The following is a 27,179-nucleotide window of genomic DNA, read 5'->3' as shown; positions in this document are numbered from 1 at the left end:
AGGTTCAATCTTAGATTTGATACACTCGTGATTCACAAAGCGCGGAGCTTGCACGCGCTATCATTAAACCTGTGAAAATGAAATTTACGGTTAGTGTTTTATTTAAATAGCTGTGAAATTTTTACTGTGATTAATCTGTGGTTTTTCGAAGTGGAACTTCTTTGAGCTTTATGAGAGTAAATTGCAAGTTCGAATTTAAGTGAAATATTTCTGTGTAACAAATAAAACGTAACTATAATTTGAAAGTAACCGACGCGACGTAGTCTTTCTTCTTTCTCCGTTTCTCTTAAGAAGTTCAACTTCTGTACACTGGAACAAGTCTAATGCATGTAAAGACATCTTATATTAGCGTGTGTCGATTTTAGTACTATTTTTCATACTAATTTTTATTAAACTTGTATTTTAAATTTATATTATATTATACTGGTAATCATTACATCACGTTAATTGAAGAATACAGAAATTGGTATACAACACGGAATAATCGTAAAAAGGACCTAAATAAACTTTTACGTGTGCGTTTGCTAGATATCATGGTTGATATAAAAAATTGTGAAAAGTTCGGTCTCAATAGTAAAACTAACAAACAATCAAACCTAAAACAGTCAGTATATATTTTAAATTATTTCTATAATTTTTATGAGTATGGCTGGGAGATCTTCGACAATCACCTCTTGATCACGGCTCTACGTACTCTACTCATCTAGTTAGGCCAATTATTACCAGTACACAATTGGACCACACCATTTATGTTCTGATCCAAAGCTTCAGTAACCACGTAATGTGAGACGGTCCGAGAACACGTTCAATCATTCTTACTGAAGCTTTTTTTTATTCCTTAGATGGGTGGACGAGCTCACAGCTCACCTGCTGTTAAGTGGTTACTAGAGCCCATAGGCATCTACAACGTAAATGCGCCACCCACCTTGAGATATAAGTTCTAAGGTCTCAAGTATAGTTACAACGGCTGCCCCATTCTTCAAACCGAAACGCATTACTGCTTCACGGCAGAAATAGACAGGGTGAATGAGTGATCTAAAATAAATTGATTTAAGTGACTTCTTGTTTTAAAAAGTCTCAAGTATTCTATTCGTAGCATAAGGTTTGAACTTTAACAGTTCTTAAATAAAAATTACAATTGCAGGTGGCCCTTCTCTTAGTGCTGGCCCTGTGCCATGCCGCTCCGGAACCTAAGAAGTCCAAAGCTAAAGCTTCGGAGTCCAGCAATGAGAAGCGGGCGCTGAAGGATGGAAGCTATGAAGACACCGCTTATTTCAAGAGTGGTGAGTAATTCGTTTTTCAAAAATATATATTCAGCGCTATGTGACGAATAGTGTTTATTTAGGAATTATATTTATATTAGGTACTAGCTGACCCGGCAGACTTCGTAGTGCCTCAATCGATAAATAAAAGACCAAAGCTTTTGTATGAAATAAACTTAAAACAAACAAAATGAATCCGTCCGACGGGGGACACATCAAAGGAAAACAAAATTGTTATTTTTATTTAATTCCGAGTATTTTCATATTTATCTACCTTTTAAGCCTTTTCTGGACTTCCACGAATAATTCAAGACCAAAATTAGCCAAATCGGTCAATCCGTTCTCGAGTTTTAGCGAGACTAACGAACAGCAATTCATTTTTATATATAGAGATAGATTATACATCATAATTACGTGCGTCCTTAGCCGGGATTAGAGAAAATTTCAAAATATCGTTCAGACAAGCTAATCGTCCACTTGGTATTATTACCAGGGTCCATAGACAGAGAACAAAACAGCAGTTCCTCTCTTAAAAATTAAACGCAAGCTTGCATTCAGGTAGAAACAACCTGGATGGTAAAAGTATTATCAAATGGTCGGACTGATAATGGAAATGTCATCATTTTCTTTTGTTTCAGTCCTCCGATCAATCGACCCAGAAATTGATTTTGCCGATGATTCTGAAGGCCGCAACGTGAGTACCGTCTCCTGAATATGTCTCTCTTTAATCCAATGTCCTACCATTGTTTCGACAAGAATCCTGAGAACACTCAGAAACTAGCTTAATTTCATATTTGCGCGTAACCCTGCGGCGTCATGCGGAGCCCTAAAGCGATAGGTTCGAAGCTTGTACTGAGTATTTTCTATCTATCATCTCATATTTGAACTTACGCAACACTAATATCATTCGATACGTAAATTCATAAATAAATAACATAAAAATCGCATTCAATTTACGATTCCGCAACTTTCGAATACATTATGCTTATGTTAGGAACATAATTTGATCACATTATCTTTAGTTTTAGCACGTTGTGCAATTCCAACTTCTGATCTTTATTACATAAGTGTTATTTTCAAATTCCCGGAAACTAGATTTCACGCGTGACTCAGATACTTTTAAAACATTATTATAGAAGGTAGTATATGATGCGGTATTAAATTTTTTTTTTTAAATCTTTAGACATATCGTATACATAGGAGCTTTTGTTGTGTTTTTTGGTTAGGTAGACAGACAATCAGATAATCATGATAAGTATATAATGATAATAAAAAAGAAACCTCAAAGGAATTTAAGCGAAGGATTTTTTGATACGACGTCTAAATCCTTAAAGGTCCTATAAATAACAAATTGACTATATTCCAATCGATATGGCACCGTGGATTTTTTTCCTCCTTTCGCATATTCAATTTTAAGGCTAACATTAGTACATCGGTTAAAGTTATTTGAACTACGATGATTATCTTTCTTATTATACAAGATACATGCACTAAGACTCCGAATACCAAAAACACTGGCCTCTCCCTCTAGTTCGACGAGGGAACTAGCCCATAGACACAACCTACTGAGTTTCTCGCAGGACCTTCTCAGTGGGTCGCGATTCCGATCCGGTAGTAGATTCAGTGAAGCACTGCTCTTGCTAGGGCTAATGTTAGCAAACCCTCTCAGATTAAGCCCGTGAGCTCACCTACGTATCCGGGCTTAGCCGGATTAGGTAGGAAAAAACATTCTGACTTAGATTGAAATCGAGCCCTGAAACTTTGCTACACAATATTTAGGATCACTAGCCACTAAGCTAACGAGGCAAACAAGGCTTTTTAGCCTTACAGATGTTTTGTATCTATTCAATATCGACATTTCGGACTCTAAATCACAATCGAAAGCTTTCCTAAAAGCAGAGCAGAAATGCAGAGCAATTCGCTGTGTATTTTATGTCTCTATTTCAAAATAGGGAGGCTCTAGTATAATGATGTGGAGTCTTTACCCCTTAACATTGATTTAAATATGAGTTTGCCTGTGCCTAGCTTGACAAAGATAACGGCGTGCATTTTTAAAACTGCTGCTTTTCGTTGTCCTAACTACTTCCACTGGGACTATATTTAGCTTAGCTTAGCCTGGAATAATGACGGGTCCCTTAGAGTATACTGGGAGCCGACATATTTCAGCATCCAATCGACAATCATCAACAAATTTTGCTAAGAAATTTAATAAAGAAAGAACTGAACTTTTTTTTTCCTTCATACATTTTTTATTCAACTATTTTAACCTAAATATATTTAAGACACAATCTCGTACAGATGTAATTTTTATATCATTTTCAAACTGAATCAGTTCTCGACCTCAGAGTCATAAGGTCGGATATCTATTTAATTTATAATTTTTTTATTTTGTTGATGCGCCTATATTTAGTTTACAGACACTATTCTACCACTGACTACTATTAAATTCAATCAATATAAAATGTTACAACATTATTTGGTGATTCCAATTTATATTTTAATGTCAATACGTAAAAAGGGCATTAAAAACTCTCATTACCTCTAATATTTTTGTTACATATAATAACTCTGCAACCATTCAATAAGTCTTTTTAGTTATCTACCTAATATAACTTCACTCTAAATTAATCTCTGAAGAAAGACAAAACAATACACGTTAACAAAATTAGATTATAACAAAATATACTACCTAATGTGTCTGATAAGATTTACTACTAGTAAAGTTATAAACAGCGTTATTAGATAATCGAGTTAAGTAGAAATTGTGAAGTGAAAATATCCTCTTAATTTTAGACAGAGAAATACCCTTGTATGTACATAGTAATAATTGACAAACAGTACAGATTTTATTCGTAGAATAGACACAATAGAATATACTCACTGGTTGCGATAGTTTGTTTGTATTTAGTGAGGAGCTTTTGAGGTTTTTTTTTTATTTCCAAACTAGCGACCCGCCCTCGCTTCGCTTCGGAAACATTAAAACACACATGAAAAAAAAAAAAATATTTTAATAAAAAAGTAGCCTATGTTCATCAGGGACAATGTCGGCTTCTAATGGAAAAAGAATTTTTCAAATCGGTCCAGTAGTTTCGGAGCCTATTCGAAACAAACAAACAAACAAATCTTTCCTCTTTATAATATTATAAGTAATAAGTATAAGTATAGATAAGACAATTACCAATATCTATAATATATATATTTAAAAACTTATCATTTACATAGAAGACAAACTTATAACCCATAATATAAGTTATGAAACACGATTCACCAAAATGTGTTGTGATGTTGCGTAAACCGTACAGCATATTTATTGACAAAATTTAAATAAAGTCTTACGTAAATAAAACAGATTTGAATAATTTTTAGAATCGAATATATTATAAAAAACATTTTGACCTAAATATTTGTTCATCAAACGTGTTTTGCCGATGGTAGGCAGACGAGAGATGACACAAAGATTTTATAGTTGGTTAATGGCGGCATGACAAAGTACCGATGGTATTTTTTTCCTTTTTATGAGCAGGCGACGTTTGCCTGGTGTCAAGTGACTACTGCTCAGAATAATAATAATAATAAAATAATTTATTGCCTTTCACATTAAATAAAAAAAAATACAAAAAAAGAAAAGAAAAAAAATGTGAAAAAGGTAACACGAAGTGGCTCAGCTAAAGCTGTTCAAGGTCCATAAATCGAAGAGCGATGATTTCAGTCACCCCCGTTTCCCTTTGGTTCACTGCGGGAATGAAGGCTAGGTACGTGTGTACAGACTTAGAACATGGTGTAAACTAGCATAAAAATAAGAAAAAAAACAAAACAAAAATCAAATTAAATTAAATAGTGAACCCAAATACAAAACATATATAAACACACATAGTAATAACAACCTGTGGGCAGCCTACAACGAAACAACAAAAAATAAAATAAAATAAAGCACGATAATACTATTACTATTACTGGCAAGTAGCAAAACATTTACACTTGTACATTATTAAAAATAATTTTATTAAAAGAAAATTTTGACAAGCAAGTATCAAACTATATATTATAAATACCATAAATTAAATTAGTTTTTGTGAGTCCAAAAGAAATGATTTAAATGATTTTATAGAGTATACTGTCAACCAAATAAAACCATGAGGAAGTCCAAATCACATTGTTTAAGGGTTATCCTACGTTGCAGACTGTAACGTATGAATTCCTTACAGAAATACAGATTTTGAAAGAAGCCTTAAGTTGACGACATCTTAATGAACTCAAGTGATCGAATAAAACTTACGAATTACTTAGACCCGCGACTACATAACTTAAATGTAACTTTACTCCCATTTAAGTTGGTGACATAGATTAACTAACTTTTAGTTTTATTAGTTAGATTTTGAAGTAGTATTTCTTCACGTGTTTGGTACAATCTAATGTTTTTGCGGCGATTTAGATGTGATTGAAAAGCATTTCCTCTAAGACCTCATGCGCCTATTCTATTCAATTGGGCAAATGAGTCCCGTTCTGTTCTACCACACTGTGTTCCAACAGATAGGTAAGTAGGCAGCGGCCTGGCTCGGCCACTGGTTTAACTGATGTCCATGGGCGACGGTAACCACTCATCATCAGGTGGGCGGTATGCTCGTCTGTCTACAAGAGCAATAAAAAATAATAATAATAATAATTGTTGCCAAATACCATACGGCACTGTAACGAGCGCTTCTTTTTTTTTTATTGCCCTTGTAGGCAGACGAGCATACGACCCACCTGATGGTGAGTGGTTACCGTCGCCCATGGACTTCAGCAATGCCAGGGGCAGAGCCAAGCCGCTGCCTTCTTTACGGTCTCTCTTAAGAATTGGATGTGTCCTTATTCAGATGTTTGCAAATTGTATAATAATTGACGTTAGATAGCGACCTTAGATACTGTCCACGAGAGAAAGTCTCATCTAGAATTCAATAAAAAACCGTACGTGATGAATATGATGTCGATGTTTCTATTCTAGTAATGACTGTTCAAAATTCAACTGTCACTTCGGGAGCATTGCACTCCCAACTAACTAGATTGGCGGTTGTAAAGATCGCACACTTAAACTTGCATGTTACATTCATTTATTTAACAAGCAAGTGATCTTCTTAATTGTCGATCGTTGAAGGTAAAGAAGATTAAAACAAACATTAGCTTAAGAGCAAACATAACCTAAGATATTTAGAACTTTTATTTTTAAATAATTTGTTGTATCTTTGCCGCCTAACGTTTATCGCCATATATCTCTTCTATACGTTTCGTTGAAAAAGATTTGTCTGCGAACGCTTAGTAAATTTGTAATCAACGAATATTTATAGAAGCCCCTTCTACGTCGCAAATCACATCATCCCCTAAGAAAGAGGAAGATTAAATTGCTTCCCCGTATAATACTCGTTAAAAATTAATTACGAGCCCTAATAAATTGAGGGGGTGGATTTCAAAATATCAGAATTATAAGAAACGGATTTTTTTGGTGTGAAGCTTGGAGCCGAGAGAATCAGAATGCATTTCACTACACATCCTGATTGGCACGTCAAGTGATTAGTGAGCCCAACTACTGTACCATAGAATCTGGGTATTGTAAGTACCTACGGGTAGGTACCACCGACCTGCCTATTTCTGACCAAGGATCCGGTTCAAAAGATTAGACCACTCTTAAACAAATTAGGACTTCGGCCCTATGCCCTCCAGATAGGTGACGGCACTCTGTATTTTGTACCGTATGTTCCATGGGGAGTGCTCTGAGGAATTGTTCGAGATGATACCAGCATCTCGTTTTTACCATCGCACCGCCCGCCACCGGAGTAGAGTTCATCCATACTACCTGGAGCCACTGCGGTCATCCACAGTGCGTTTCCAGAGATCTTTTTTGCCACGTACCATCCGGCTATGGAATGAGCTCCCCTCCACGGTGTTTCCCGAGCGCTATGACATGTCCTTCTTCAAACGAGGCTTATGGAGAGTATTAAGCGGTAGGCAGCGGCTTGGCTCTGCCCCTGGCATTGCTGAAGTCCATGGGCGACGGTAACCACTCACCATCAGGTGGGCCGTATGCCCGTCTGCCTACAAAGGCAATAAAAAAAAAAAAAAAAAAAAGTCATATCATAATGCCTATAGGCTCAGTAACTGACCACTTAATAGGTTGTGAGTTCAGTTACCAAGATAATAATATACTTGGGCCCGCGGTCTGCTCCCAACATCTGCAGACCGTCAAGTCAAACATACCCCGCGTGACCCCTAGGCGCGGATACTTTATAGGAGGTTCGGCATCCAGCCAGAAAAAAACCCAAGGCAATAAATAAACCACACTGCATGCTCCTGATGACACTGAAAACGTATGTGATGTGTGTGAATATGAATACGTATTAATGTGGCGCGCAGTCACTAAATGTATTAGGCAAGGATTCAGTTATCTGCAGATTGTCCCGCTATTCAAGGTGGCATCTAATTAATTAGTAAGGCATCCGCAGAATCTGCCCTTTGTAGTGGGATTGCGAGCCCTAAAAAGACCGCTATCAGGTGTGTATCCAGAAAATAGGCGGGGGCAATAAGTTCTGCGCTCTAATTGTTCATTCATTTTCTTGTCACTGTCGATGGTCAGGACAAGTTATTGAATCTGTAATTGGGTTTCGTTATACATCAAGCTGTCTGTATTTCTCCATTCAAATGATAAGCTATTATTTTTTCTATCCCGCCTTTAACTGTTACTTGGGGTCCTTACTTGGGTCTTTTTGATTTTAGGATCCTACGTATTCTATTCTCTTATAATTGGCCCACAGCGTGCGCTGTGTTTTTAGGCATATATATCTCGTAATCATATGTTTTTGGAGGATTTTATCTGCATTTCAAAAGAGTAGCCCTTCGAAACTCCGGCTTCATTCCTGTTTGTGTATCGTTAACTTCTAATAAATTAACTTACAAAGAAGTACATTTATTATAAAAAAAAAAAAGTCCTTAATATTAAGATCCGTAGCTCAGAAATTGCATATCTACAATGCTATATTGATAACAAATAAACACATCAACAGATATATAAAAAAACGTTTTAAAAAAAAGAGAAAATTGTACTTAGCTGTTACGTGTATTTGTGTGCAATAGAATAAAAGCGGTGGACACTGTTACTACAGATATCTTAGGCGCATAGTTACAATAAACATAAATAAATGATAAAACTGTAAGAACGGTTTCAATACGTTAGACAAAAAAAAACCCGAAAAACATCATCTATTATAAAACTTTGATTTGATCTTGTAAAGTATCCTCGACCCCCCGTTCAGTTTTGAAGTACGCCCCTGTTGCTTATGATTGATGACGCGATTATTGTACCCTTTCGTCCCCTGGCGGCTCGGGCTAACACCGTCTCTCTCCTTAATAACGTCTTAATTAGCTTTTATTACGGAAACCGGAGAATATGACGGAATTCTGAGGATTCCTCGGCCACGTGGGAATGTCTTGTCATATATGATGGTTTTCTTTTCATCATTATTCCATTTTCCTTATTTCTTTGATCTTAGAAGTATTTATATGATAAAGTTGTATAATTAAATTAAATAAATATAATTAAAAATAAAAATCGGTAGGCAGCGGCTTGGCTCTGCCCCTGGCATTGCTGAAGTCCATGGGCGACGGTAACCACTCACCATCAGGTGGGCCGTATGCCCGTCTGCCTACAAAGGCAATAAAAAAAAAAAAAAAAAAAAATTATCGCTATGGCTATTTTCGAATGTTATTATCGGTAAGCATTTCGTAATCAAATGAAAATTTATGTTAACTAAAAACATCAAAACGCAATAAAAATTCAATAATATATAATAGTTAGTGATTTGTTTTCAACCCCTAAAAAGATCAGCGTGTAAACAGCAAAAGAAGTCGGTACTTTCTTAAATCTCTACGAAAAAGTTACATGCAGTAATTATTCTCCATAAGCTACAATGAAATATGAATGTAATAAAAGTCAAGACTATGCATCAACTTAGTCTGATCTGCTGTTATCAATGTCAATGGCTACCGGGCCATCAACGACAAGCATTTGCTAACACATCGTACGTAGCACAGATATTTATAAAAATCACAGTAAATCGGTACTGGCTTAGTCTCGAACCTATGACCTTTCTTGCAGAAGACATGTGCTATAACACTTAGTCATACATTCGAAAACCACTCATCGGACCTCAAAGATGTCACAATGTGAATACCGACACCCTCCCTGAGACGTGAGACCGAAGCCTCTATTGTAGTTTCGTGACTGTTCTACATTGCACAGGAACGAATTACTGCATAATGGGAGATTTTTTTTATTCCCCTTGTAGGCAGACGACCATGCGTCGTCGTTTTATTGCTTATGGTCGTCTACCCATATAAGAAATAAATAAAAAAAATGTGTGCAATTCACACGTGGTAGAAGTGAAACCTTCCAAAATTAAAATACAATTATCCTAAACGTCTTAAGTATATGTAAAATTTTGTCATTAGTAAATAATTGTAAGGTCATTAGTAAATAAATGTAAAGTGCCCTCTGTGAATTGATATTTTAATTTCACGTATAATCCTAAATTAAAATTCACTACAAGAGCTTTCATACACATGTTAGTATTAAAAAATCTCACAGATGGCGCTGTATTAAATAGTATGTATATTTCTGTCTCATTCTTTGCTGGCTTCATCCTACACATTTTTGTATTTGTGTCTCTTACCTGTCGTTTTTTCCGTTGCATCCGGTTTGAAATCAAAACGATTCTAAAGAAGTTTTCACTTCAAAAAAAAAAAAGTTGCATAACAGAAAGAGATGCCATTACAATGAATTATGACGTCCAAGCCTACGTAATAGTGTGGTACTAGCGAGCCAAGATGCTGTACAAAACAATACTCAACAACATTCATTCAACAATCAACAAACAAAATTCTGAAAACATTTCGTAATCTTCTTTAGTATATTTTTAATCAAATTACGTCCGTCCCTCCGCAAACAGTAATAATCATAATTAAACAGCCCTGAGAAATAGCCCTTACAATGTGACAAATTCACTGTTTACCGACAAACAAAGGGTCATTAACACTTTAATTAATTAGGCCATTAATTACGCTTTAAGATGCCTTATTGGTATTATATTTTGTGTTGCCTTGAAGGAAACGGTTCGAAGATTTTTATTTGGTGTTTAAATTTAATTAATTATTGGGCTCTCGCACAAGGCTGATCACAATATGAATTATTACACACATTTGAATAGTTTCAAGCCTTCACTTGTGTTCAATAACATAAATTAAATCTAAAATCTGTTTTTTTTTTAATTGCTTAGTTGGGTGGACGAGCTCACATCCCACCTGTTGTTAAGTGGTTACTGGAGCCCATAGACATCTACAACGTAAACGCGCCACCAACCTTGAGATACAAGTTGTAAGGTCTCAGTATAGTTACAACTGCTGCCCCACCCTTCAAGCCGAAACGCATTATTGCTTCACGGCAGAAATAGGCGCGGTGGTGGTACCTACCCGTGCGGACTCACATGAGGTCCTACCACCAGTAAAAAACTTACTAATTACGACTTGCTAATTACGATTTTCATTAATGTAAGCAAAGCAATACTCTTGATTGTTTTTAGTAGAAGTGGCCAGAATGATAGTGCAAATCCTCGGAAGGCCAAACATACGTAAACAGTAAAAGCACGCTTGTCCCCAGTCAGATTGTACTGTCATCTGTCAATCTTGTCAACAAAAAATCTTTCAAGTCTTAATTTTTACTCCGAGTAATTTCGGATGTCGGCGACAAAATGAAAATTAAATTAAAATACGCCCCTGCCGCGGTAATTATCTACTGAGATAACAACTGTTAGCGGAGAACGGTAAGGCAACGTAATTAAAATAATGTTTAAAATTTACGCAGTTTTCAACTTTGGTTGGTTTTAAGTTTTTGTTGGTTGTATTTTTATAGTTCTGCCGCCGTATGCTACGGTTTGAAGGATGAGACTACCATTATAAAATATAATTAAGATCTCGAACATGAAGTATCTATGTGAAATTCATATATTATTTAAAACCATTCTTGCGCCATCCACAAGCGTGTTTTAGTACTATAAGTGAAAACTAAAACGCGACCAACAACTGTCCAGCTTCACCTTAAGCGAAAAAGCGATACGCCAATAGATAAACACGAAAAAACATAACAATTAATTAAAAAAATTTTAGTATTTTTTTTATATCATTTTCAAATTATACTACTCATAGAAAAGACAATTAATTATTATTTTTAATCATGACACCAAATATAGCAGAATTGATGAAACAAAATAACTATATGGATACACAACTAAAACAATTATCCTAAATTAATAACAAAAAACAATGAGTTTTGCCATTTCTTTTCGTAACTTCTTTTAACTCTTCTTCTATCTTAGCAAAGGTGGAACCGAATAAAAAAATATGAGAATTGAAAAGCGGCCACAGAACCTTTAACTTGAAACAACTGATCTGAATGTTACTCTACCGTTCTAGCTTACTCCTGAAGGGGTAGTACTCTGCGGATAAATCTGCTGAACTGGTAGCTTTAACGAGCGAGCTTTGTAATAAATAACTGAACTTTTTGTTGGTCAGGTGCCGGCGTACTCCAAACTTTCGTCTGAGCTTCGTGATTCATGACTCTAAATTGTGTTTTACAAGCTTTTTGGGTAGCTTTCAAGTTCGATGTCCGTTAGAAGTATCAACTAGTCTTTTCCCTATTTCTCAGTCGCTATGCTCTTCTCGAAGCAGTTCTAGTTGTCATGACATCTTATTACGACTTAATATGGTTAGCTTCCCAGCATATTGCTAGCTGCATACAAACTTACAGCGAAATAAGGTGAATGCATACAAACAAAATGAATACAAACAAAAATTCACTTTCGGGGGCATCCAGAAATCTAAAAATACTATAAATCTAATATTAACATTCGTACAAATTCAAATTCAAAATCATTTATTTCAACTTAGATGTCGGTATGACACACTTGTTGAATGTCAAAATATAAATAACAATGTTAACTCTACCACCGGTTCCAAAAAAAGCCACAGTCCTGAGAAGAACCGGCGAAACAAACTCAGCGGGCTTTTTTTTGTTTTTTCTCAAATATTTACTTTTTTTTAATAAATAATATAATAATATAAATATATATAATAAAAATATTTACAATAAAGGAAATAACAAGTCAAAAAATACAATTAAAAAAAAAATTATAATGAAAAATGAAAAGGCCAGGAGCGAGCGCCTCATTCCCACGTAGTGCCATCTAGTAAATAATCCTGAACTTTATAATATGCCTTGTTGCGCAAACGTTCCTTGACAGTTTTCTTAAATCTATGAACAGGTAGTAATTGACAAATATCTTATTATTCAAAATGTCCATTGCTTCACCGAAACACTTTTATCAATTTTATTTGGCAATATTAAAATATTGTTGTTTCTGAAATTTCATCATAAAATTATTAATATGTTAATATAATATTTTAATTATGACAGTTGCTGAATATCTTAAGTCTAGTGATGAAAGATAATGTCATCACGATTTCGTGATCATCGTATTAAATTAGCATTCGGAGTGGTTGTTGGGTGTGGTCATGGAAGGCATCAAGTAAACGCAATCCTGAACGATCCATATTATCTGGAACAGCTGCGTTCATTGACAGTGCGTTTCCAGAGGACTTTTTGCCACGTACCATCCGGCTATAGAATGAGCTCCCCTCCACGGTGTTTCCCGAGCGCTGTGACATATCCTTCTTCAAACGAGGCTTGTGGAGAGTATTAAGCGGTAGGGAGCGGCTTGTCTCTGCCCCTGGCATTGCTGAAGTCCATGGGCGACGGTAACCACTCACTACCAGGTGGGCCGTATGCCGTAAGGGCAATACAAAAATTTATCTCATTTTATTTTATCGTATTCAAAGGGCAGAATGGACGCTTAAATTATATCGCGGCAAATACGAGCTGAAGCTGAAATACTGGTTCTAATCTGAGAAAATCATTCATTATTGAATAAAGCCCAACTTGACCTGCGCATTCGCTTTCTCAGCATTCCTTCAAGCTTCAGTATCTGATGCTCAGGTGAGGAGTTTGTCTTTTCATTTACTTCACTGGCGGTAGGACCTCTTGTGAGTCCGCACGGGTAGGTGCCATCGCCCTGCCTATTTCTGCCGTGAAGCAGTAATGCGTTCCGGTTTGAAGGGTGGGGCATACTGGGATGACGCATTTACGTTGCAGATGTCTATGGACTCCAGTAACCACTTAACACCAGGTTAGCTGTGAGCTCGTCCACACATCTAAGCAATAAAAAAAATACGCCAACAAAAATTATTTGCACGTTGTTAATTTTAGTAAAGACCCATTTATTTTCATCACAAATTAAATTATCAGGTTAATAAATTTCAATTTCCACTGAACTCAGGCCGCCGCAGTTCGTTCAAAGGTCGAAGGCAGATTGTTATAATGTATGTACATACATTAATTGTTCATAAAGAAGCCAGTGCAGCTAATTACTTTCTCATAGTTCATTGTGGAGCGGAAAATCTGTATATATAAAAATGAATTGCTGTTCGTTAGTCTCGCTAAAACTCGAGAACAGCTGCACCGATTTGGCTAATTTTGGTCTCGAATTATTTGTGGAAGTCCAGAGAAGGTTTAAAAGGTAGATAAATATGAAAATGCTCGGAATTAAATAAAAATAACAATTTTGTTTTCCTTTGATGTTTCCCCCGTCGGACGTATTCATTTTGTTTGTTTTAAGTTTATTTTATACAAAAGTTTAGGTCTTTTATTTATTGATTGAGGCACTACGAAGTCTGCCGGGTCAGCTAGATAAGAATAAAATCTATATTGATACTTTAGACTAAAGTTTTTCTTATTATGCAACATTTGAGATGCTATTCTGATTACTTCATAGTTCAATGCGACATAGCGTTATTCATGATAGCCAATTAACACTCGCTGGTCAATCTAGCTAAAGCAGTAAATGACTTCTTTATATCGCTTCAAGTTAATCGGCGGTATTCAAATAAAAAAGATGTGTGGTGTCGTGGGACACCGGATAGAAACGAAGTTCCTTATTATAAAAATATTAATTTTAAGTTCTATTCGAGGTATAAAGAAAATAAAACTGGATGCTTCGCAACAACCCACGGTCATTCGGTAACGTGCGAACTTATTGTGGTACACTTCATTCACGGTTGTTTGCTTAAGAGTTAGTATATTGCGCAAACGAACGCTCTGACATCGTGGTCAATGAATGATAAAAAAATATGTTATTTTTTGTACGTTATTACAAAGTTAAGTCGTACACTGTGTGCATTACTAACAAAAATCTTACGTTACGGACGTTTTTTCCCGGTTAGGGTACCCCTCCGCATCGTCCCATAAGGAACTGCGTTCCAAAAACTAATTAAAATCGTATTGAAACTGAAACAAAATTGGTAAAGCGCTTCAAGTTAATTTCGTTCTAAATGTCTACAACATCAGGCACAACCAATCCGATCATTAGTAACCTAATTGGTAACAATTTCAAGGCCATTTTTCATCGACCCCTTTCGTTCAATCTTCTTCAAATCAACATCCCCCGATCAGCCGTTTACGTCAATGATTTACAGCATCCAATCCGGTTTTGTGCTATCTCGATGCGAAATCATTTGTACGAAAAGGATTCTGTCTGCGAGATAAATGACGTCCGATCTTGATGTAGGATAATAAGGGATGACTTATTGATCTGCTCTGCAAAAATTTTAAACCTATTTAAAATATTATCGGTATATTTTGGCTACGAGGAAGTAAACTTTTCATACGTAGTGAACCGCTAACGATCCGCAACAAAAAATCAACATATTTACTCAATTTCGAATATTTTTGGAAATTGTACACTTTTAATGCGAAAAGACGATATCTGTATTTATGAATTTAGTTATTTCGGATCATTGAGACAAGTTTTTTGACAGCAGCGTATCAAAAACCGGAGGAAGCCGTTAGAATTATTAATAAATGACGTACGTAGGCCTTTTTCTTGTTCTCCTTACCTTTATGGAACTTCATATGGATTTTCATATTTATCTACTTTTTAAACCTTCTCTGGACTTCTAAAAATAATTAATTCAAGACCAAAATTTGCTAAATCGGTCCTGCCGTTCTCGAGTTTTAGCGAGACTAACGAACAGCAAATTCATTTTTATATATATAGATAGAAGATAGATATAAAGATGTTTAAATTGTTCACTTTGTATTCGAAGCCACCGAGACATAACATAGTGAAAATTCACTAACAAATTCCTACGTTGTACACACAGAACCATTCCATAGAATATTATGACAGTAATAGCGTTATCTCGGCCGCGAGTGCGCAGGGCTGCTCCAAATTTTACTTAATATTTTACTGTTGTAAATTAAGCCTGTTTCAATTTTATGAGCAGACACGTATGGGTGGTACACTTGTAGCCCCAAAGCTCTTCGTTCTTAATCAAGATACAGAAAGCTCTGGTTTCAATTTGTTACAAGTTAAAAGTCTAGATTTATAATCTAACTAGTTGTACCCGTCCGCTTCGCTGGACATTTAAAATTAACATTATTATTTCTCACCCCCACAAAGATTCTCATTATTAACGCCCCCGCAACTGGTATAGGGAGTCCAACGCTCATATAAATATTAGTCTATCCATTAAGTACATGTATTTTCTACATGGATACCAGGTTTCAAGTAAGTCGGATGCACGTTTCAGTAGTTATAACGGAACATCCGTAAAAAACATTACATATTAGTATATATATATGTCTCAGAATATTCACAATTATCAACTAGTTGTAAATAGTAAACAAATACATATTTCTGAATTCGAGTTCTCATTAACAGAAAATCAACTGTCTTACTATTGAAACCGGAACGCATGTTTTCAATGCTACAGTAATAGGTAGAAAGGTGATACCGTAACAGTCAAATGCGGCACCAACCCTAGCCAGATCGACAGTGTCCTTTCAGGACGGACCTGCCTTCAGACACTCACAAGTCATAAAGTAATAAGATAAGACGCAACGTCTACGCCTCGACCAAGGTCATTCGTAGTAAATAAATAATATGTCAGAATAGGTAATCTATGTTGAACCTAGTATTCCTATTCCAAATTACTATTTAAGATATTAATAGTGCACATAAATTTTGAAGTCGTTCACTAATTTATTTAATATACAGCAAATTACAACATTTCAATTCCAAAGTGAAAATACAGTACAATAAAAAAATGAATATGTATAAATGTACTTAATAATATGTACATATTATTTAGATCTCTAACCAAAGAAAAGTTTCAAAGCGATTTTCTAGACTATTGAATACGGTTCATGAATTTTGTCAAGAAAGATAATGGACTGCTTAAACGGCTTTTAAAACAAAATCAATTTGGTCGTGCTTTTTTAGTGGTAGGCAGCGGCTTGGCTTTGCCCCTGGCATTGCTGAAGTCCATGGGCGACGGTAACCACTCACCATCAGATGGGCCGTATGCTCATCTGCCTAAAAGGGCAATAAAAAAAAAGAAAAAAAGTATTAGTACCTAGTACCTATACCTATTAATATTAGCCTAGTACTGACTAGTCCGTACCCCTATTATTGGAGCTAGGTGGTTCGTGTCCTTTCACAATCCTAATACAGTTCAAGGTCGACGTGTGAATAGCGCAGATATTTCACCCGATAATAAGTTCCTTTCGGAGTTTCGGAGGCGTAATACGAAAAGTTCTTTTAGGTACGAAGTCCGCAATTCTAGAATTTAGGGTTAAAGTTTTAATCTGTATTGTAACATTTGGAGTTCAACTGGATTTTGACAAATGTTAACACAATTTAATAATTATTAATCTGATTAATGGTAAAAGATTATCAGTTTTAATATCTATTCTGTTTCAGTCATAATATTGTATTCGTAATTATAACCTTATTAATATACCTAATGAGCACTTTAATGATACGATCCCCATCGGAATCAGTTTTATTCTTAATAACCTTTGTTATTCTTTAGATTGATTAAAATTCTAGGTGTAGCCGTTGAATTTGGAACGTGTGTTTGTTTGTAAGTTTGTTCGTCATCTGTTATTGAACCAAATAAGCGAACAAAAATACTCGGTATGCAATGGTTCCAACGTAGTACCTATCGTCTCTGGAAAGAACCAATTAAATAAATAATGGCTTAAATTTTAAATCACTTTATGTTGTTGATTTTAAAATAAATATGTGTCATTTAAAATCTACAAAATCAGAGATAAGTTCCATTTAATTCAATTGGTTTCGTAAACTTCAAAATATATGAGAAAATTTCTTACTATTCACTATTTACAAAGTCACGTGGTATTCATTCTTCTTCTTCTTCTTCGTCGCTTTCTTCATTGCTGAAGGTCGTGTCCCTGAAACTCGACCGTTGCCTGTCTCGTGAGCTGTTTCCATCTCGTCCGGTCCTCAGCTGCTCGAATGGCGGTTGCGACTGGCAACCCAGTTAGAGCGGTTACTTGATCACACCAACGGCTAGGTAATCGGCCGCGGGGTCTCTTTCCTTCTACTTTGCCCGTCACAATCACTGGATCAGCTTCGCATCCGAGTCAGGCTCTCAACAATCTGTTACCAGAGGATCCTCAGCTACTTCGGTCATATTGCCCGCCGACAGTCAAATAACTTGGTATTCATTAAAACAACGTTAAACATACGGAACCGTCTCACCGAAATTTGCGTCAGCCTTAACCGAACCAAATTCTTGACTTGTTGCATTCTCTGTACATATTTTTAACCCCAATTTTCTCGTGGAATTACTTCGCCACAAATTTGCCTTCTTTTATTATTTATTAATAAAACACAAGATGAGTTTCGTCGAAATAGGATTTTTCCCTCCGCACATTCTTTGCGGTACACTCGTAGGTATTCGGGAACTTTTTAGCATAAGCTTTCACTGTTGAACTTTTTGTATACATATTTAATTTGAAAACTGGTTCGTTTCGTGTTAGTGTTACAGCTTTTTGGAGTCTCCGTCTTCCTTGAATATTTCATAGGGATAAACAAACAGACGAAGCGTTCGTTTTATGAATGCTGTTTTAGGAGTGAAAAAGCTCAGAGTCAATTTTATATTAAACTAGCCGAACTCGCCCCTTTCTCTGGGCATTTAAAATTAACATTATTATTTATTGTCATTATTATTGGAGTCCAACACTCATATAAATATTAGCCTATCCGTTAAATACATGTATTTTCTACATGGATACCAAGTTTCAAGTCAATCGGATCCATGGTTCAGTAGTTATAACGGAACATCCGTAAAAACCACTGTAGATGTATAGATAATTACAGGACTGTATAGATATCACACGACTGTTTCCTGTAGGAATAGGCAGCACGGCGGTGCTTGCCCATACTGGTACGAACTCATGCTTTGTGTCCCAAGGCGCCATTTTTATGGTGTCTCGAGAATCGCTCCATAAAATATACTAAGACTTCATCTAACTGTACTGAGTCTTAAAAATACTTCATAAAATTTTATGTTTATGAGTCGAAGCGATCTTACTGTATCGTCAATATTTCTGGCATTAGTGATATGTTCGTTTAGTTTAGCTATTGGAAAGGTGAACAAGCTCACGCCCCATCTGGTGCCAAGTGGTTACGGGAATTCATATGCATTGCAAACCCGAATGCCACAATCTACCTTAATAAATTTAGTCTAAGTCTCAGCTGTATGGTATAATAGCTCTTCGACCGACTACTCCGAAGCGGAAGTGGCCAGGGTGGTGGTACCTATCGTGGTCAGCTCACACTACACCCTATCACAAGTATATGAGATGTACACTGCCACTAACCAGCGCATAGTTTCATTTAGGATATACGCAAAAATAAAATTTTCGCAAATGCTAATTTCGGCTTCGCAAATTTACATTATTCGCGTTGGATTCGCGAAAAGCTTGTTCGCGTGTGAGCCTTTTATTTTCCACCGGAGAGAAACGTGTCAAGGCATCTGCTGCATGAGTAGTCAAGATTTTGTTCTCGCTCTTACAAGGGAGCTGTCGAGGGAGGAAGGGAGGGGTCGAGCTGTATTTTATTTACTAGTCTAGATGGGAAAACGATTTCACTTTCCTCGTGCAAGTAAAAACTAGAGACCATCGGCATTAAAAAGTCAATGCCACCACCCACCTTCAGACAAGAGGTTGAAGTCTACATTTTATTGAATAACTAAACGTCTACTCTTCATCAAACTGGAATTAATGACTACTTTGCAACTGAAATAGGCTGGATAGCGGTACCCATCCAGACGGGTCCGCAACACGCTGTACCACCGATAATTACGAAAATCAATTTCAAATCAAAAATCAAAGTTAGTCCGCACGGCTAGGTACCACCTCCTTGCCTATTTCTGCCATGAAAGCAGACATGAGTGAGGGAAACCCTCACTCATGTCTCATGTCTCATGTGAGTGGTGGCATTTACGTTGTCAGTGTCTATAGGCGACGGCGACCACTTAATACCAGGTGGGCCGTGACCTCACCAACGTGACAATAAAAAACAATCAATAAATAAATAAAAACACCGGCATGATGACGCTTTTTCTGAGTTAAGCCCCGACAGTCGAGCGAATATTAATCATTGTAAAAAATCTTTTTATCTCCGAATACTGCACTATGAATAAGCCATGGCTGCTCCGTGATTTGTGTGCCGATTACGTAAAAGTGACTTTCCACTTAGAGCTGAGAGGGCATTGAGCGAAATTATATATTTTCTCCCTTATTACTTCTGTCTTCGCAACTGAAATACTTAGCACAGTCCGTGACTTCAATCCTGTTAATATCGTAAAATTTTCGTTAAAGTAAACATTTTTTTTATGTCAACAAATATATATGTATAGACTGTATTATATAGAAACGATGTATGTACAATAAGGAATGTTCTCTGTTGGCACCTTTCTGACAATGTATTGATATTGTTAATGACAGTTTATTGCGTTTGAGCCGATCGCAAGAACATCACTGCACTAAGAGTGTCAGTTTTACTGCCGTCAAACACAAATTAACTACATGATTCCCTACCTATTCACTGGTAGCCTAAGAGGCTATTCTAGCTACGTACGGACGGGTAGGTGACCTCACGGGCTCAACCTGAGAGAATTTGCTAACACTAACCCTAGCAAAGGCAGTGCTTCGCAGAGTCTACCACAGGATCGGAAACGCGACCCACTGAAAAGATCCGGCGAGAAACTGGTGGTACTGGTAGTAGGACCTCTTGTGAATTCGCGCGGATCGGTACCACCACCCTGCCTATTTCTGCCATGAAACAGTAATGCGTTTCGGTTTGAAGGGTGGGGCAGCCGTTGTAACTATACTTGAGACCTTAGAACTTATATCTTAAGTTTGGTGGCGCATTTACGTTGTAGATATCTATGGACTCCAGTAACCACTTCACATCAGGTTGGCTGTGAGCTCGTCCACCTATCTAAGCAATAAAAAAAAGAACTTCCAATGAATAGTGCCGCTATAGGAGACGCTGAAATTTAATTCATTATTACTGCCGAGCTAGGCAGCTGCCCCTCGCTCACTCTTTTTAAGCCTCACTAAAATTAAAACTCCTAATATTCATCCCCCGGTGCTTACAGATTAACTATTTTAAATATCAACTGTTATTATAAAGTAAAAGATAGATTTTTTTTTATGAACAGAATTCGTCGCACGTTTTTGTAACATACAGAAAACTCTCTTAACCTTATGTGTTAACAGATCACATAATGTTTCTGAAACAATAACAAGATACCCAAAGCGTACAATCGTTTATCCAATTACGATAAAGTCTAGATGTAAGTGATTTTCAAACATACATTTTCATACATTATATTGTGATATTTTTATCTTAACATAAACAGAACCTTTATGCACAAACAAAAAAAAAGATATGTGGAGTCGTGGGACACCGGATAGGAACGAAGTTCCTTAATATACAAATATTAATTTTAAGTTATATTCGAGCTATAAAGAAAATAAAACTGGAGATTTCGCAACAACCCACGGTCTTTCGGTAACGTGCGAACTTATTGTGGTACACTTCATTGACGGTTGTTTGCATAAGAGTTAGTGTATTGCGCAAACGAACGCTCTGAGATCGTGGCCAATAAATGATAAAAAAATATGTTATTTTTTGTACTCTATTACAAAGTTAAGTCGTACACTGTGTGCATTACTAATAAAAATCTTATGTTACGGACGTTTTTTCCCGGTTAGGGTACCCCTCCGCATCGTACCATAAGGAACTTCGCTCTAAAAACTTTAAAGTATAAATTAACTGGCAATTCTTAATTGGGTTATTCTGTTTCAGTACGACCAGCATTCGAGGAGCCCCAAGATATCCGACGTCTTAACAGGAGAGGGTCCCCACTTCCACGCAACCATAGCCGGTCAGCTCTACTCTCCTGGTTCTCCGTATGAACACAAGGTGATTGAACATAAAACATATATTTATAACGTACTAGCTGACCCGGCAGACTTCGTAGTGCCTCAATCGATAAATAAAAGACCTAAACTTCTGTATAAAATTAATTTAAAACAAAAAAAGGAATCCGTCCGACGGGGGATACATCAAAGGGAAAACAAAATTGTTATTTTTATTTAATTCCGAGCATTTTCATATTTATTCACGTTTCAAACCTTCTCTGGACTTCCACAAATAATTCATGACCAAAATTAGCCAAATAGGTCCAGCTGCTCTCGAGTTTTAGCGAGACTAACGAACAGCAATTCATTTCTATATATATAAGATAAGATAGATAGATAATTACCATTGGGAGAGCCTATTGGAAGACCTAATGGTTAGGTACAACGACCCTGCCCATTTCTGCAGCGAAGCAATTTGATACTTGGATATGAGTAGGCGGCATTCTCCTTGTGATGTCTCTAATAATCAGGGGCTCTAATAACCAGTTTCCATCATATGGGTTGTGAGTTCATCAACTTATAAATGGAATAAAAGACATAAAAAGGCAATGTGTTCATGCAAGCATTGAGGTACGGACCCAGTCTCGATCTTACGATCTCCGGTAGCACAAGCCGTACAAATATCAGACCCTGGAAAAACCCTGAAAGGAAACCAACAAAACCCAGAAAACCATGGTTTCCCTTCTCAGGATATTAAGTCAAAGTTAATAAAAAATTACTGATACCCAGTTGATAAGATATCTACAAGTATCTGAAAATTACGTTGAAAGATTTTGGCACATAAATAGATACAGTCCAAGCTAAAAAAAAAACGTTGTATTACCTATTAACATTGGTACCGTCATCCCTGGTTTTAAGTTGTACAGCTTTCTGAAGACTATAATTACTAATGATTCAGATCTCTTTATGTCAAATTACGTATCTGATAAATAGCCGCTTGCCACATTACAAGCAACAATAATTCTACAACTGCAATCGACAACGCAAATCTGATAAACAAGCTTCTAATAATAAGCTCAATACTACCATTACACTAAACAGATGACACCCAGTGTCCAATTAAAAGTTTTGCAACCGATAACAAGTGTCCCAAAAGTTTTTGTTCTGTAAATGGCTTGTTTGGGGTCGATCACGTCTCATTGGGCATGAAATAACCCTTAACGTTTATTGATGGAGACGCTAATTACCATTATTTGAGCGTACTTCATTAAAACTTTTGAAACAATTGTGTTGTTTCGCTGAATTAAATATTTGCTGACAGTTTTGAATCCAGCGAATGTAGAACGTAATTGAATTCAGTAGATCTTATTACTGCTTGTAATTTAATAATAAATCGTTTATCTCATCTCTTTCTAGTATTCTGAAGAATCCCAATCTTCTAACGGCCAACGCGAAAGCGAACAAGAAACTGAAGAAGAGGAACGTAGACCAGCACCAAAGAAGAAGGCCAAGAAGCAAAAGAGCAAGTCGAAACACTCCAGTCACAACAGCCACGAAAGAGACAACGAAAAAGATCACGACGAGGATTATGACCACCAGGAATACATCTACCCATCATACGGAGGCCTCCACCACAATCTATTCGGACACCAACAACTGTACCCTGGCCTTGGCTACGGTCTGGACCCCAGAATCTTCTATGGAAAGCATCTTCTCAACCCTTACTTGTACCCCAATGCCTTTGGTCGCCCGTTCATCAGACCGGTCTTGGGAGCTATTCCCCCTCACCCATTGACTTCGCCGCACCTTTCGCAACTAGCTCTCAGAAACCCTCTGCACCCACTTGCCCATTCTCAGTTCCTTTTGAACCAGGGTCTGACCCATCCTTTACAATACGTAGAACAGCAAGGCTACGAACAAGGCATCCCTGGTGTGTCATACGCACAGAATGCTCAAGAAGTGAACGCCCAGGGCGCGGCCGCTAATGCGCAACAGCAACTTGAACAGCAACAAATTGCCGCTGGTCAGCAACAAATCGCTTTAAACCAGCAACAAATCGGTCTTGCGCAACAACAAGCCCAAGTTCAGGTTCCTCAACAGGTACATTTAAACAATTTGTATGCAAATAACTGACCAATCAGCTGAACTAAGCTTAGCTAATAGATATGGATATGGTGTTAATTCGTTCAACGCACTGCCCGGTCTTATGCATCATTACTAAATCTACGTTTTACAAAGGAAAAACAAAATGAAATTATTCAGTCTGTCACTGCTTCGGATCACTTCACGAGGAACTAGTACCATATCCCGGCTCTTTTAAGAAGATCGACTGGTTCTGGCGCACAGTTTCAACTATTCAAAGATTCTGCACATAGCCAAAAATGCGTCAATAACATTTTGGCTTTGAATTTACAGAACTACAACGCTCAAGCTACACAACCAGGAGCTGTCAGCTACGCCACCTACACTCAGAACGTCCCCTCCCCTTTCATCCAAGTTTACGGAACTCCTCAAGAGCCACAACCACAACTAGAACTTCAAGCCATACCTAACGTACAGCTGCAAGAGCTGCCGTCGCTCAGACCGCTACCCAACTTCCAGAACCAGATAATTCAATCTGAAGTGCGTCCAATTCGGCTAACTCAAGGCCTGCCTGCCCAACAACAATCATTACCTCTTGTGCGCATCCCCCAAGAACCTCGCAACGAACAACGTCAACAACTGTTTAGCGCACAATCAACGTCTCCGAGTCTGTTGAGCGACGTGAACCTTGAAGCCCAATCTTCGAGTCCTGCTCCCACAATTCAGACGAGCCAATCTTCTCAATCAGTCACCATCGAACCATTGGAACAGGAATCTCAGTCTACTCCAGCACCCCAGGTCACTGAGCAGACACCCAGGCCTGAGCCTTCAAGTACCCCAGCACCGGAGAGCGAGGGGAATTTTATTAATGTACCGGATCAATCTGAGGCTTTTAACCCAGAATTGATCATTCAGCAGCCAGGACTGACTGCACCTAGCGTTCAATATTTTGGAAACTATGCCGAGTCCCTGTTCAACCCTTAAAGGGACCTGTAGCTGAGCCTTTAGCAGAGACTTGAAGTAAATGTAAATAATGTAATGTAAATTCTAATTCGAACTTCTTCCAAATAATATGTGGAGGCTTACCTTCGAGCTCAGCTGTGCTTTGAACAAAGATCTGTTAATAATTTTATTGTAAATATTTTAATTAGGTTTAATCCTTACTTCGGTATTGTTCATAAATTAATTTGGAGCTTATGAAAAACACTATGGTTTTACCTAAAAATAATGTGATGCTTTGAAGCATATAAATTTCTGGTAATAACAACTTAATTTTTTTTTCCAAAATAATAATAGAATAGCTAATTGAATTAAGAGAGATTCTAAATGTTAATTTGTGGACAGTATTGAGGGCAGTTGTTGAAATGGCTAAAAAGCGAATGTTGTTTCTACATGCTTTGTGATGCCATATTCATTTGGATAAGAAAAGTTTTTATTGTCATTGTTTTTTTTTAAATAAACCGTTATATTTTATAATTATTTGTAGTTTAATTTCATTATTTATTGTTTACAATATTGGAGTGAACTACGTGGTTCAATGTGATCCTTAGCCGCTGTTGAGTGGTTATCGAAGTCTATAGATAACACAACATGAATGCGGATAACTACCGCAATGTCGACACTGGTGGTAGGACCTCTTGTGAGTCCGCGTAGGTAGGTACCACCACACTGCCTACAGGGTGGGTGACGCATTTACGCTGTAGATGTCTATGGGCTCCAGTAACCACTTAACATCAGGTGGGCTGTGAGCTCGTTCACCCTTCTAAGCAATAAAAAACAAAACCAGAATACGTAACTGCTGCGCGGTTAAAATAGGGTGTAGCTGCAAAAGACTTGATTTTTTTAATTGCTGAATTAGATGGACGAGCTTACGGCCCACCTAACAATACGTGGTTACCGGAGTCCGTAAACATGTATAACGTAAATGCCGCCACCGACCTTGAGATAGCAATTCTAAGGTCTCTGTTTTTATAGTACAGCAACGACTGTCCCAGCCTTCAAACCGAAACGCATTACTGCTTAACGAGAAAAGCAGGCAGGGCGGTGGTACCTACTCGTGCGGACTCACGAGACCTCCTATCACCAGTAAAATTATTATAAACGAAATATTCTTACCATTTAGTAAATGCCGGTTGGCCATTGCAGTACACACAGAAATCGCTGCTGTCGATAGTACGGTGTTAAGGTGCCTCCTAGGGTAGGAGGTAGTAGTACCAGTAGCTATAGAGGCAGGAGTAGCACCCCAAATCCCCCCCTCCCCCCAAGGAAGGGTTTTTGGATGCTACTCTAGTCAGAAATACATTATACAGATTGGCAATTTGTATAAGAGCTTCCGGTCACCGTTCTCGTCGAACCCGTCGCTTGCGTTGTAGGGCTCGACGAGTAAATTAACCCATAGATACAGCCCACTGAGTTTCTCGCCGGATCTTCTCGGTGGGTCGTGTTTCCGATCCGGTGGTAGATTCTGCGAAGCACGAGCAGTCTCTTGCTAGGGCCAGTGATAGCAACACTCCCGGTTTGAGCCCCGTGAGCTCACCTACTAGCTCGGTGAATCTAGAATAACCCCTCGAGGTTACTAAAATAGGTAGGAAAAATAAAGAGAATTCTTCTTTCTTCTTTGTTTCCACGTTATCCCACTAGGTGGGGTCGGCACAGCGAATTTTCTATTCCATTCACCTTTATCAGCCGTCATCTCAACACTCACTATTCCTCTTTCCCTCATATCGTCATTCATCCACTCCATCCATGTCTTCTTGGACAATTTGTCCAATAGCATTGTGCACAACAAAACATAGTTGACTCGGGGAGTTTACGGTTTCTTACACAGCATCTAATTATATTCGTTTCTGTCTTCTCAAACCACGTAGGGTGCATCTGATCTCTATGGCTGCTTTAAATGGAGCATCAAAAGGGAACTCCCTAGAATCATAAAAATGTATGTTATTAGTCTGTCCAGTTATGCCGCGGTACGTTTTAAAGCCATATTGGAGAATTATCAATTTAATAACAGTGATAACAAGTAATCCTTACTCTCATAGACTAACTCAAATGACAGCTCTTATGCTAGTATATAGAAAGACTCGAATTTAAACAATAACAACTCCCGAAGGGTTTGGTCTATTTCCATTGTAACGAAATCTTATGAATCGGTTCGAATGTCTTCTCAAAAATTTTGTTACTTGGCTCCTCAGTGCAGAGACACAAAATCTTAACATGACCACCGCTTCCACTTTCTCGGAATTTTCAATCTAATGTGCGAAGTCTTACGCCACTCCAGCAAATCTTTGAATCTCCCTCTAACGCCTGCTAGAAGATAATTATCTATCTGTTGATTTTCCAACGGTTTTCTGGACACACATTCAAATACCTACACTTTACCATTAGACAACGCAAAAACTGAGACCTATTTATTTGGTGCTAGCTGACCCGGCAGACTTCGTAGTGCCTCAATCGACAAA

The 27,179-nt window shown here is 37.4% G+C and overlaps 1 protein-coding gene across 1 annotated transcript; it reads left to right on the top strand.

Moving 5' to 3' along the window:
* LOC101736442 (mediator of RNA polymerase II transcription subunit 15) lies at positions 1-25,200 on the top strand. Its single transcript, XM_004925890.5, has 6 exons — positions 1-89; positions 1,145-1,283; positions 1,901-1,956; positions 21,584-21,700; positions 23,056-23,739; positions 24,055-25,200. The coding sequence occupies exons 1-6, from the start codon at positions 78-80 to the stop codon at positions 24,703-24,705; spliced, it is 1,659 nt and encodes a 552-aa protein (XP_004925947.1). The 5' UTR covers positions 1-77; the 3' UTR covers positions 24,706-25,200.
* Positions 25,201-27,179: the final 1,979 nt, after the last annotated feature.

This window comes from Bombyx mori, chromosome 18 (assembly GCF_030269925.1).
Source record: "Bombyx mori chromosome 18, ASM3026992v2".
In the NCBI taxonomy this organism is placed as follows: Eukaryota; Metazoa; Arthropoda; class Insecta; order Lepidoptera; family Bombycidae; genus Bombyx; species Bombyx mori.
This window is presented reverse-complemented; position numbering and strand designations above follow the sequence as displayed.